The following is a 13,147-nucleotide window of genomic DNA, read 5'->3' as shown; positions in this document are numbered from 1 at the left end:
GAGCTCCAAGCTGAGGGACTGCATCGAAAGCAGGAAGGCATTTCACATGCATTTACTGAAAAAGCCAATTCCCTGTCCTCAGACTCCCCAGCCCGAGGGGGGAGGGTGCGTGAGAAACCCTGCTCTCCGTTTGCATCACCATTGTTCTCGGCTGCCCTGTGTCCCCGAGTCCCCAAGCCCAGTGCTGCCTTCAGCAAGGGGCAGGGCCTGCAGAGAAGGTGGGACTGGGGCCCCCGGGGGCTGGGCCCAGCAGTTGGAGGACCGCCCCAAGGGAGTTCTAAGTCACTCTGAAACGAGCCACAGCGACAAAAAGCAGGTGCTTCTGCGCAGCAATGTGCCATTCAGCCAAACTCTGCCAACCTCGGGTTGCTTAGGACGCCAGACCTGAGGTGGTTGGTCCTAAATCGTCCCCAGTCCACTCTTGGTCACCATCACTTTCTAAAGAATCCCGGTAACTCCAGTCAGAAATAACGGGAAGGCCACACCAGCCAACCAAATGCACGGGACGAGGGCGGTCTGTCACGGGGCGAATGTCCCCGCACACCAGTGAGAGTCAGTGAGCCCTTCAGACAGGCTGAGCGTGCGAGAGAGCCGTCTCCAGGGAGGGAGGGAGGGAGGGACTTCCAATCGAGGACAAGCGACTGTTGTGGGGGAGGCGGCGGCCCGTGTGAGATTATCAGCCCCCTGAGCGGTGCAAGAACCCCGGCTGCCAACCCCATCTCAGGTCCAGGTGGGAACTGCTGGCCAGGTGGCTGAGGTGACTCCTGGGGGTGGGGGGCAGGGAGTTGCCAGGATGCAGTCGGAGGTCAGCTGGCTGCAGAATCACCCCGGCGGGGGAGTGCAGCAGGGCTGGGGGGAGCAGGGGCTGTGCCGTGGTACTGGGCAGGGTGGGGGCGGCAAAGTGAACAGAGGTCTCAGGTCAGGCCGGTGGTTCCCAACGACGACAGGACCGAGGCACAGGGACCAGCCTACTCTCATCCCCACTGCCCAGCCATGGGCGCTCGGTGAAGCTCCAGGCAGAGCCCGAGACTCCATTCTCCTCAGGCCATGCCAGTCTGGGGGTCTCCTTAAGTGGGTCCTCCCTCGGCAGCAGGGCATCTGTCCCAAGACCTTCATCAGACGCTGACGTGACCAAACAGGAAGCTTCTCTTCTGCCCAATCAGCAGGCCACCCAGGGCGCTCTGGGGGAACCGAGGGCATGGCTGCCACCTTCCCTGTTCCTTCCTCCCCAGGCCCTTGGCCGCCACTCTCTGGGGCGGCTCCATGATCGCAGGGACGGCCAGTGATCAGCAGCATCCGTGGGGCCTGGGCGATTTTCAAAGCTCTCTGTCCTGACACTCCCTGACGGGACCGGTTTCTGTTGGCCTGTCTCTCCCCGCGTTTCTTCGGCCTGTTTCAGAGGGAAGCGTGGGCTGCTCCCTTGGCCCTATGACGTCCCATGGAGCCCTTGTGCTGTGTCTGCTGAAGTCCCTTCACCCCCTACACTGTCCCACTGACTGTGACCGGGGACAGTCCCAAGTCTGGCCCACAGGAAACACCCACCTGTAGCCTCCTGCACCCACCACTCGGCTCGTGCAGCAGGGGCAGGCGGGCTTCTCTCTTCCCGATGGAGACCTGAGCCATGCTCCCCTTCATCTTAGTGCTCACAGCCGGGAAAGGGCTGCCCCCCCTTTCACGCGTGGGGGCTCGTGCAGAATTCCTTTTCTCCGGCGAGCCGCTCCGGAGCCCCTACTTGAAGGTGGGCCCTCTGCTGCCCACAGCCCCTGGACATCAGCTCCTGTCAGCTCTAACAGAGCTGCGTGCGGACACGGTCAGACCTTCCGCTGGGACACGGACGACGTCGCTGACCTCTGCGTCCTCAGAGCTCTTGCTGCTCCCGGCAGGCACTGAAAAGATTCTCCAGAACCGAACTCAGGAAGCCGCCGTCTAGCAAACTCCCAATGAACTTCGCTGAGCTAATACTTGAACTGTGGAACCAGTGCCTCGGTGGTCTGGCCCAGGACAGATCTACTACTTAGGAGTGAAAACTGTTTCCAAACGCCAAGCACATGAAATGTCACTGGGCGCGGCATCAAACACGCAGGTTTCGGTTGCTGCTTCCCTGGGAAGACGGAATTTATGGGTCCTGTTTTTATGGAGTGAGGGTTAAAAATCCGAATATACGAACAAGATATTTAAAGTCCAGTTTTTAAAAATCAAAGAGTCAAGGACAAAACTCTCCCGAGGCACCTGCGTTTGCCGTAGTATGCACACAGGCTTTTACTGGGCAGGTCAGCGTCGCTCTGCTGCTGTGCTGTTCACGGACGAGCGCGGCCGGGTGGGCCCCTGCGGGCGTCCTGGCCTCCGCCCGCGGACACAGGACTCTGTCTGCGGCGGCGGCTCGAGAGGGCAGGGTGGGCGGGGCGGGGGGCGGGGGGAGTGGACACATACGCGCTGGACCTGAGGACGCGCATGCGTCCCACGCCTCCGAGGACGACGGCGGTCAGAGGGCAAAGCTCCCGAGGGGCGGGGCGCAGCCGCGGTGCAGACGGGGCGGGCGTCCCGGAGCACAGATGGTCGTTGGAAAACACCGCCCCGCTGCCCGGGAGGAACGGCGAGTCTCGTGGCTCCGAGGCTTTCTCGTAGCCACAGTAGAAGATGAAAACGGACGGGTGACATTAACTTTAATAATGTATCTTACTTATCCCAATGGATTAAAATATTATCATTTTAACATAAGATTTATGTTAATTTATTTTCATAATAGGTCTTCTAAATCCAGTTTGGAGTTTAGGCTTGTAACACCCCATGTGGACTGGCCGCGGTGCAAGCGCTCAGTACACCCTGGAGACGAAGTACGTGTTTAAATACCGTAGCCCATCCAACCAGGCTGACGAGAGAAAGATGCAAATTAAACCCATGTAGGGTCCAGGTTCTTACCTTCACGGAGAAAGAACATACTGATCAGCTAGGAAAAGTAGTTATCTACCCAACAAAGACAACAGCCAGATTAGTGCGACCAATGCAACCTGAGTAATTCCACACCGCTGCCCCGTCCTCACGGCTTTCACGCCCCTGGGTCTCCGCGTGCTCTTGCCCACGCGGTTGGTTTGCAAGTTCAGGAGCCAGTTAACCACCTTTTGATGAAACAGTCAGCCCGTGAACCAGCGCCGAGGAAACAGTCCGTGAAAAGAAGAAAAGCGAGGCGCCTGTTCGGAGATGAACGGTCAGGAAGTGACATGTTTGCCCAGGGCGCAGGGCACAGGTACAGGTAGGGCCGGCAGATGATGAAAATAAATAAATAAAGTCCGCAGATGCCGAGTTGGAAATCAAATATTGGGAGGAAAAGCTATTACATTTTTAAATTGCGCAGTGATCCATGCAAGCTGTTGCTGCGAGGTTACGGGTTATAAACAACACGTGCGATAGTTAAAATAATTACACATCGAGCAGATGAGGATGGGGTAAGTGCATCATTTCAGGCCCTGAAATAGCTGACCTCCGAGGAAGTCCTGTGGTCTACGGGTTATGTTTACCATTTTTTCCGTGGCTTAACGCCTATTTTCACCCCACTATTGTGTGTACTTCAGATTTGTGTTTAAATAGCTTTTCTGAGAACTGCCTTACAGTCGCGGTGACCACACTGCGACCGAGGTGCTTGGGGGAGGGGGTGCGGGACATCCGCCAGTAGGTGTCCTCCGGGGACGGGCACCGTGGGTGTGCAGGGGCCCAGCGGGCTGCGTGCCCACACAGCTGCAGAACAGCCACCTCTGACTGAAAACACAGCAACACCACGATGACCCGCACTTGGGAACCACTCCGCTCAGGAGGAGACAGAGCGCAGTGAGGCCGGGGTTCCGAAATGCATGCCATCCTCCCTCTGTTTTCTTCTCTCGGCACCATCTCCCCCGACGCACTGTGGCCTCCTGGTCTTCCTGCCGGTGGCTCCACCACGGAGCGCCAGCAAAGCAGAAGGTCAGGGTAAGAGCGCTCCTCTCGGCACGCTCGGCGATGCCCTAACCTGGGAAGCCTTCCGACGGTGGACACAGCTTTCCTTAGAGTTGGACTAGGAATGAAAGCTGATTTGGGGGTGCAAATGAGCCACATCTGACTGCCCCTCGATTCCACCCCCCCCCCCAGGCCTTTGGGTGTAAATAGTACAAGTTTTCTTCTCGTTCTTTCACCGATTCCACTGCTTCACACCTGCTTCCTACACGCCCCCCTCTGGGAGGGGCAGGGCTCTGCAGGTAACGTGGCGTCTGGAAGGGCGGGCGGGAGTCCACTCCCTACGCTTGGCGGGAACCCTGAGGATCCTGGGAGCAGGCCTTCCCCGGCCACGCTCTGATGCCTGGGGCGCAGACTCTGCCGGCTCTCGGCCTCGCGAGTCCTACACAGCGGACGTCTGCGTGCCCACCTCCCGAGGGAGGAACAGGGGCCTCGGCCTCAGTTTTCAGAGATGCTCTCTGTCTGCTGTTAATTAACAATAATCACCCTAAAATAAGCCTTATGTCAAAGACGCATGTTTTGGGGTGAAAATTCTGCTCCCGCTGGATGGGGTGGACAGGGCAGCAAGACACAGGTGGCTTGGACTCTCAAGGCACTGTTTCAAGGAAGCCCTACAGTGAGAAGGCGGAGACATGGGTGCGCTGAGCCCTCACTGTGATGCCTGCTGCGGGGCCGGCTCCGCAGGCGCCCAGCCGCGTCCAGGCCACACTGACGTCTGCCCACGGACTGCTGAGGGCACTGGAATCTAGCCCACCCCACCGAGCATTCCAAAACATGCAAACACAAAACTAAAAAGAAACAGAAACAGCCTGGTTTGTGGCCATGCCAGGAATTGATTCCCAGACCCCAGAAGAGGACCGTAGCAGTCGCTGTGACCCCAAGAATAATGACGGCAGCCAGGATCTTTGGGGGAGTCTCCTTCCTCAGGGCAAACCTTCTTTAAAAAGACTCTGTAGACCCCCTTTGCCTGCAGCGTTCTCCACGGGGTCCCTCGGGCTTCACCTCCTTGAGTGAGCCTGCCGACCGTGGCCGCTGCCCCCAAGAGAGGCCATGAGGTCTTTTCCATGTTTTCCTTTATTTTTAAGTTCTTATGTTTCGTAACACATGGCATAGTCATCAAAAAATGATTTGCACGCACTCGAATCCTCAGAGCAGCTAATTTGGGGGTTTGCCATAAACCCGCTTTCCTAACGTCCTTACACAGCAGCATCGTTTCTAAGGCGCCAGCGAAGAAGCCGTAGAAACTTCTGTTCTTAAAAGGCCGTGTCGACCAGAAGAGCTCCTTCTCTCTCCTCTCTGAAAAGACGTCTCCCTTTCCGTAGGAGACAATTCAGAGCCTGCGGCACAGGGGAACGGCCGAGTCAGGGAAATGCAGGGGCTGGACGTGCTTTTGTATTTAAGTCCCTTTAGGAGGAGTGACAGGCAGGCAGTCACTCTGACTAATAAAGCTGGAAATTGAATGTTACAGGAGCCTAGACTTAAGTGCTAGCTATTTCCTTCCTTGATACTAAAAATATATATTTTTTATTTGGGCAATAAATATCCTGAAAAAGCATAGAAATGAGATGCGAATGAAAACTTTTGTCTTTTTCGTCCCTTGCGGTCTGTCTCTGCTGTGAGATCGCGTGTCTGACAGGGAAGTGTCACCGCGTCGGAGTCACGGCTGTTCGGAGGTCTTGGGAAGAGGCCTGACGCAGGTGGAGGTCACAGCTGTTTCCTACAGCAGGGACGACAGTTTACGCCTTGTCTTCCGTCAGGGCCCCCACGCCGCCCCTCGTGCAGACACTTCTACGTGGGCGGGCAAATGTGATTATGACTGTTGCTGTGATTGTGTGTTATCTAAACGAGCTGTGCTGCGGCCTGTCCCAGAAGATGGGTTCCTGGGGCTCCTCGTCACCCTACCCGGGAATTCATCGCTGTCTGTTCACCCAAACCAGGAATGCATTGGTGATACATGCTTCTCAATAATTAGTTTGCAAAAAAAAAACCCATACAGAAATGGTCTCATCGGACGGGAAGCAGGACGGCACGGTAATGGTGGGGTAGGGACATTTGGCTTGGAAGGTCAAAAGATACTTGAGTTCAGTGAAGATCCAGAGACGGAATCTTTGTAGACAGTTCAGACAGAGGAGGAAGCGTTGTTAGAGCAGAAGAAAAAAAACTTTTTGGCCACTTGGGTGAGCAAGGAGAAGCAAGAGAAAGTGGGAAGTATGCCTCGCCAGTGAGTGCAGCACTAAATTAAAGAAGAAAGCCAATGCGACCGAGTCTCAGAGACACAATAGACACTTGGTGGAAGTGAAACTGGATTGCTGAGCTGGGCTGTGAGGCCCTGCTACGAGCTCCGTGCTGCGTGAAGGGGAACTGCCGCCCCGCCTGCACGTTCGCAGAGAGCCCATCAGCTCTGCACCAGGCGTCGGGCTGACTCTCCGCGTGACCCCCCGAGGAAGAAGTGGCCTTTAGGAAAACGCTTTCAGAGAATCCTGCAGAACTTAATGAAGATTACTACCTCCTTCCAGACAGACTGGGAGGCGGGTAGAAGGGCATTTTTAAAAGCCTGAAGAAGGAGGCTGGAAACTGACTTTGTCCAGACCCCTAACACAATCGAGATGTCCGCAGGGCCCAGGTCTCAGACAGGCCATGTCCACCCTCAGGCTGGGGCCAGAACCCCAAAGCAGCGGGTGACCAACTCTTACTTCACCCGTCACTCCATGGAGAAGCCTGGGCTAGTGAAGTAAGAAGGGACCGGAGTAGAAGATGTTAGCCTGGAGACGTCAGAGACAGCAGTGCCAGGTCCATAAACACGAGCCAGATGGCCCCTACCTGCATTTGGCAGGACTGGGGTTCTTGGTCCCAGTGCAGAGAATGCAGTCGCCTGTGTCTCAGCCAAGGCAACAGCTGCGGTGACTGGTGGCCGTAGAAAACGCCGAGACTTCCTGAAGCTGGGGCTGGCGCTCGGCAGCGTCACAGGCCGTCTGCTCACACCACCGTCTCAGGTGAGTGCACAGGCTGCACGTGCTGACCTTCGTTTGCACTCGGGTGCGGCTTCGTCAGGGACAGTGTCCCTTCCGCCTGAACAGCAGTCAGGAAGCAAGGGTCGGTTCCGGACAACAGGTGGACCCCTCAGCAAACTCTTCGTGGAGACCTTCAGGGGTACTGGTTTCTGCAAGAGCCTCTGTCCGCCCGGCTGCAGCATGCCTTCCTTGCACGTAGTCAAGCCGGGGAACCGCGCAGTGACGCTGGTCCTGTGCTCACCTGTCGACGTGGGAGTGTGTGCACAAGTTTCATTCCATGAGGACTGCCCAAAAGCCCCCCGGGGCCTACGATCTCGCCCTGCTCGGGGGCAGCCTCCCCAGTTCGGCCAACGCTGTCCTCTCCCTGGAGAGCACGCTTCCCACGACACTTAAAACACTCCGGTGGCTCCCAAACGTCCACAGAGCGAAGTCCAGGCAAACAGGCAGGACTCCTCACACCCTTATAAACAGGCGTCCACCCGCCTCCCCGTGCACAGCTCGGCATCCCTTCCCTCCCTCACGCTGAGGACCCACAGCTCACACGGCTCATTCTGCGTTTCCTGCTCTTCCTCGGGCTGTGAGTCTTGGCTGTGCCGGCTTCATGTCCTCTGAGCCCCCGTGTTCTGTCCTGTGGGACTCTCTTGCTCACTCTTGGGCCCCATGGTTGGGATAAGAACTTCCTCTCCATGTGACTCCCTCCTGTGGCTGCATGCAGATCTGTCCTCACAGTGAGGTGCCAGCTTCCCAGACAGCTGGGATGATAAGTCATATTTGGGGACAACGAGTCTGATGTTGATTTACAAAATGAAGTACAGATGCCCCGGCTGGTGTGGCTCAGTGGACTGAGCGCCGGCCTGCGAACCAAAGGGTCACCGGTTCGATTCCCAGGCAGGGCACATGCCTGGGTTGCAGGCCAGGTCCCCAGTAGGGGGTTCGTGAGAAGCAACCACGCCCTGATGTTTCTCTCCTTCTCTCTCCCTCCCTTCCTCTCTCTCTAAAAATAAGTGAATGAAGTGTAAAGTAAATAAATAAAGTACAGGAGCATATAGAACAGATGACCCACGTGAATCCTGACAGGCAGGACAAAGAAAACTCAAGGCCGTTGTAAAGACTTATTAAGAGTTAAAGACCTTCTGTGTAGTAAGAGCTAAGTGCCCTTTACACCTCACAAAAGCCCTGCAGCGATCAAACGCTGAAATCCGAGAGGGCCCAGGGGACCCGGAGGCAGGTGTGTCGTGTGCCCGACACACGGCCCCCGACTTTGGTAAAGTCGGGAGGGAAAAGAAACAGCCGAGTGCAAGCAAAGGGCTGGGTTCTCCTCTGTCCTCACTTGTCAGTCAACCCAAACGAGATGAGGTTTCCAAAAGTCGCTGAAAGACTGAGCCTCCAGGGACCCTGTTTCTCAGCTAATGAAACGAAGGATGTCCGGTGTGAGTTCTGTGAAGGGCAGGCTGTGTGACGTTAGCTCCTAAGATGAGGTTGGCACGTGGTGTAGACTGATAGTGGCCTCATCCCAAAACCTGTCCCTGTTTCCTCAAGCGGCAAAGGTCTCTGCCCGGATGGTCCAATGAAGGGCTTTGAGACGAGACGGGGAGGTTTTCCTGGGGTCCCGCCCTGCCTGCGGTCCCTGCAGGATGGCCCAGGAGAGGAGGCGGAGGCTGGAGTGACGCAGCCGCAGGACAAGGACTGTTTCTGACGGCAGGAAAGGTGAGGAGAGGCTCCACAGGGAGCCCGGCCTGGCTGCGCCGCTGGCGCTGGGATTCGCCCAGTGGCACTGACTCTGAGCTTCTACTCCGGCCTCCGAAACAGAGACCACATTTCTATTGTTTGAAGCCACCAATTTATGACCATTTGCTGTAGAAGCCATGGGAAATGAATATAATGGCCACGTGACATCGGAAGACCTAAATCATGCTGGAAAGCACCCTAAGAACGTAGCGACATCGCCAAATCATATTCTTTCCACAGGGAAAGATAGAAGGCGCTTCCACACGGCGTTATTGGAAAGGGCTTTGGACTGACCGTGGGCAGTGGGATGCTGTGACCTCCCATACTCTGTGTGGTCGCCGGGCCGACTGAATGGACAATGCGGACAGTGGGACACGCAGGCGTGCACCCAGGCCTCTGGGACTGCGACTGTCGCAGAGCGGCCTGACGTCAGGCCCGGGCAGCTGACAAGATAAACACACTGCTTACAGAGTGCGGAGCGTGGCCTACAGCCCAGGGCGCAGCCGAGTTACGAGACGGATGTGCGGAGCGCGGTGGGCCGGCGTCGGACGGTGACACGTGCACTAATGACACGTCCCTTTTCCACAGGCTCGGTGGGACGGCCTGACCGGGCACATCGCCTTCAACAGAACCGACGGCTCGAGGAAGGACTTCGACCTGGACATCATCAGTCTCCAAGAGGAAGGGACCGCAAAGGTAAGCCCCCCCATGACCAGCTCAAAAGCGGGGTGAGGTGCAGCGCCCACGCACGTTCGCTGCGGATACGACGCAGGGCGTGAAAAACGGCCCTCGGCCGCACTCGCGGACCCGCATTCAGCTCGCTCCCCCCCCTGCGCGTGGGTGCTGTCCGGCGTGTCCTCGGACTGCACGTCGTCAGCAGTGGTGATGACGTCCGTCCGTGTGGGCGCGGGCTCCGTCCACGCGCGATCACACCGGTGCTTGCACGTGACCCTCTGGTGCATGTCATTAGCCCCACTTCCCAAAGGATTTTTTTTAAAAAAATTAAGTTCAGACTTAAAAAATCAGAGGCTGCCAACGATTTATTCTTGGGACGGTGCCCAAGGGTCACTCGGAATTTCATCTCGATGGCGCTGCGTTTGAGATTGGTGACAAAAGGAAGTCGCACCAAGTCGCTGCTGGAGCAAACTAGCCTCGTGCCCTTGATTTTAGGAGGAAGTCTGCCCAAAACGTATTTTCATGTTGGATTCTGACTTCAGGATTATTGTAGCTGTAATTCTCAATCTCTCAAAGGTTAAAACTCCATTTTAGTTACTATTTAGAGCAGGGGTGTCAAACTCATTTTCGCCAGGGGCCACATCTGTCTCATGGTTGCCTGCAAAGGGCCGAAATAATTTTAGGACTGTATATATGTAACTACTCCTTAACTGTTAAGGAGTTAAAATTACATTCAGCCCTTTGAAGGCAACTGCAAGGCTGATGTGGCCCCCGGTGAAAATGAATTTGACACCCCTGATTTACAGCAATTCAAAGATAAATTATTTAGTTTAATAATTAAATAGGATGTGGCTTGTCACTGTATTTTATTATATCAACTTTATAGTATTCACAACTATAATTTAAAGTTAACACTTACCGTGTGAAGATTTTGCCCTTTAGAAACTTACAGAAAAAAATATTCGAACCCCTCAAATAATCATGTGAACAACAGAATTCTATAACCTAACATTTTTTCTCTTTGCTGAAGTGGTCAGGAAGCTATGCGTAATGAAAAGGAGTGTGTCTTGGAACAGTTACTTCACTGAGATACTTGGGTTGACGTTTAAAACGATACAAACTTTCCATTTCTGTTTTGCTGGCTGTCAGCTGGGACGCTCACAGGGGTCGGGCTGGTAGAACGGCACCTGCACCGGTGCTGAGGGAAGTAGTCTGCAGCGCTGTGGGTGCACGCTGCACACCCAGGGTTCCCGTTTCAGCACTGCTGCCAGTGTCTCCTCCTGCCCTCCTTCTCCTCTGTCTTCCCCCCCTCCCCCACCTCCCTCCCCCCTCCCCCGCCCCCAGATCCCATGCTCTGACAGCAGCCACCCAGCCCCTGTGGGATGTGGGCTGGAGGGCACAAAGAACACCTGCTAAGGACTCCGTGCCTCTGACAGTGTTTGCACCTGCTCCTCTGTGCGTGCCTCTTTCCCTCCGTCTCCACGTGTCTCTTAACGTTCAAAACGGAAGGGGAGAGGAGGGCCACGAAGGACGTGTCCTGTGGCTCCAGCAGGCGACGGAGCAGATGAGCCTCTGCTGTTTCCCCAGCCCGTGACTGCACGGCACGCACACTCCTTTGGGGCTCTTCCAGCAGAGGCAGAGTCAAGCCAGATGAAAGCTTTCTCTCAATCTGTCCCTCACCTCCTCCTCGCTTCCAATGCTGTTTTTTCTTCGGGAGACTGGGCTCCGTCAGGGGAAGACTGATCAGGCCCCCAGGGGGTGGGGCCGAAGGTCCTCTCCTCTGCCCCGAGGGAGGGGACGCCCAGCCAGGGGGCAGCCCCTCCAGCCACAGGGAAACGGTTTCAGAAAGCCCATTTTCCCCCTTTCTACTGTGGGGAAGCCCATAATCAAAGGATGAGTCATCAAGCGTGCTTCCAGCGTGGGAATAGTGTGCACACGTGTGGGCGTGTGTCTGCATGGTGACTGGTGTGAACGCCTTGAACGGGCCTCCACAAGGAGTGATGAAGAGCCTCAGCACTCCAGCCCAGCTGTGCGTATTCACCAGAAAGGGAAGCCGTGTTCTCGGTGTATGGAAGGAGACGTGGAAGTCCCGCCACCGCACGGCCGAGCAGGAGGAGCGTTTGTGGGGCCTGAGCACAGGGCTCGTCTCCGCTGCCCCTGCTGCTCCCCCGGCTCTGTTCCCTGGCAGGCGCCTTCCAAGCAGCAGGTGGGCAGTGAGATGCGGAGCCCTCGCAGGCCATGACACCTCGTGGGCTCCGTGTTCCATTTTAATTAAGTGCTATTTTTATTTTTCCCTCAGAAAACCAATGCTGCTGGTGAGGTGTCTAAACACTTCTGTGAAGTGTGAGAGAAGGCTTGTCCTCAGAAACAATCGGCAGGGAATCTGGGTGTGGGGGTGCGATTTCCAAGGAAACTCCCACCCCCCCCGCAGGACCACCAGGCCTGCAGCTCGCTCTCCGGGTGCAGGTTAGAGGAGGGGTGCTACCCAGGGAGGACAGGCTGGCTGAACACACAGACCCTGGAACTCAAGACAGGCTTGCGACGGATTCATTTTTCCCCCGAGGTCACTTCTGTTTCTCGCGGGCAGGGCCACCCCTGTTAGGATGCAAAGCGGATGACCGCAACAGAGGTGCATGCTGGTCTACTTATATTCCGCCTCAAATCACTAACCTTTTGCCCTGAGGGGCACGAACACCACCACCCACTCAATGCATCGGACCAGACAGGCTGAGGCCGGGCGGCTGGGAGCCCCTCAAACGGGGCCTGGCTCTGACACCCTCCCTGTGAGCGGCTTCGCATCTCGTCTCGACAAAGACGGGAGAGGCGCTAGTGAGCCATCACACCCACTCTCCTGCCGTGGGTCTCACTGGGTCGCACGGTCACTGAGTGTGCGCAGGTTTATCGTGCGAGCAGACGCTGGGCATGGAAAACGTCTGGATCAGAGAAAGGTGCTGGGGGTACAGACATGCTCCTTCACTGCCTCCCTCTCTCCGACGACCTGCTAAGGTATCTGGGGGTCTCCAGACAGACCTTAAATGACGGCAGGGTGTTTGGCTCCAACAGCTGTGTGGGGATCACAGACAGTGGGAACAGTGTCTGCCGTGGTCAGAAAGCTTGTCTCCCTCGGCGTAGCGCTCCCGGACCAGGAGGGAAGCTCGAACTGTCCTCCTTTCAAGTTTAAGGGGGACCTGGCTTTAGTCCCCTTGTTTTGATCGTCGGTGGGTCAGGCACCAGTGAGCTCCGTGACGATCACTCGTCTTGTTCTAACCTTCAGCGGAAGGCGTCCCGTCTCCTCGCTGATCCAGCCTGGACGAACCTGCCTGGCTCCCAGGAAGAAGCGCATCACGCTGACCCAGCAGAGACACAGGCACTTGGTGTGGAATCAGTTCAAACCAACACCCGAGCAGACGGAACCCAAGCTCCGAGAGGACATGCAGGGGAGGGCACGGGCGTTTGCTTGTCTCTGAGCTGCAGAAACCAGCCCACTGCCCAGCTCCCCACCCTCAGCGCCCCGCTTCCCACTGACCCTCCACCGCGCCTGCGGCAGCCGTGTGTCCTGTGCATGCCGTGTGGTGCTACAACCACACAGCCGCAACAGCCGGTGACGGGGCCACCCCAGGCAAACCCCTTCAAGGCAGGGCCCTCAGAGAGAAGGGTCCCCACACTTTCAGGTTCCAAAGCCCTCCCCACGATGGCCCTTGACAGTTCACTGAACAGGACAGTTCACTGAAGCGCCTCCCGAAAGGGAG

General features: G+C 56.4%; 1 protein-coding gene across 2 annotated transcripts in view; it reads left to right on the top strand.

Annotated features, from left to right (window-relative positions):
• Positions 1-13,147, top strand: part of GRIK1 (glutamate ionotropic receptor kainate type subunit 1) — a 215,120-nt gene that overhangs the window by 159,690 nt on the left and 42,283 nt on the right. For both annotated transcript variants that reach the window (XM_071220170.1, XM_053916544.2), the window contains exon 8: positions 9,312-9,419. In XM_071220170.1, coding sequence (XP_071076271.1) covers positions 9,312-9,419 — 108 coding nt within the window. The remainder of the gene's footprint in view (positions 1-9,311; positions 9,420-13,147) is intronic.

This window comes from Desmodus rotundus, chromosome 2 (assembly GCF_022682495.2).
Source record: "Desmodus rotundus isolate HL8 chromosome 2, HLdesRot8A.1, whole genome shotgun sequence".
Lineage (NCBI taxonomy): Eukaryota > Metazoa > Chordata > Mammalia > Chiroptera > Phyllostomidae > Desmodus > Desmodus rotundus.
The sequence above is the reverse complement of the archived record's forward strand: the minus strand, read 5'-3'. Positions and strand labels throughout refer to the sequence as shown.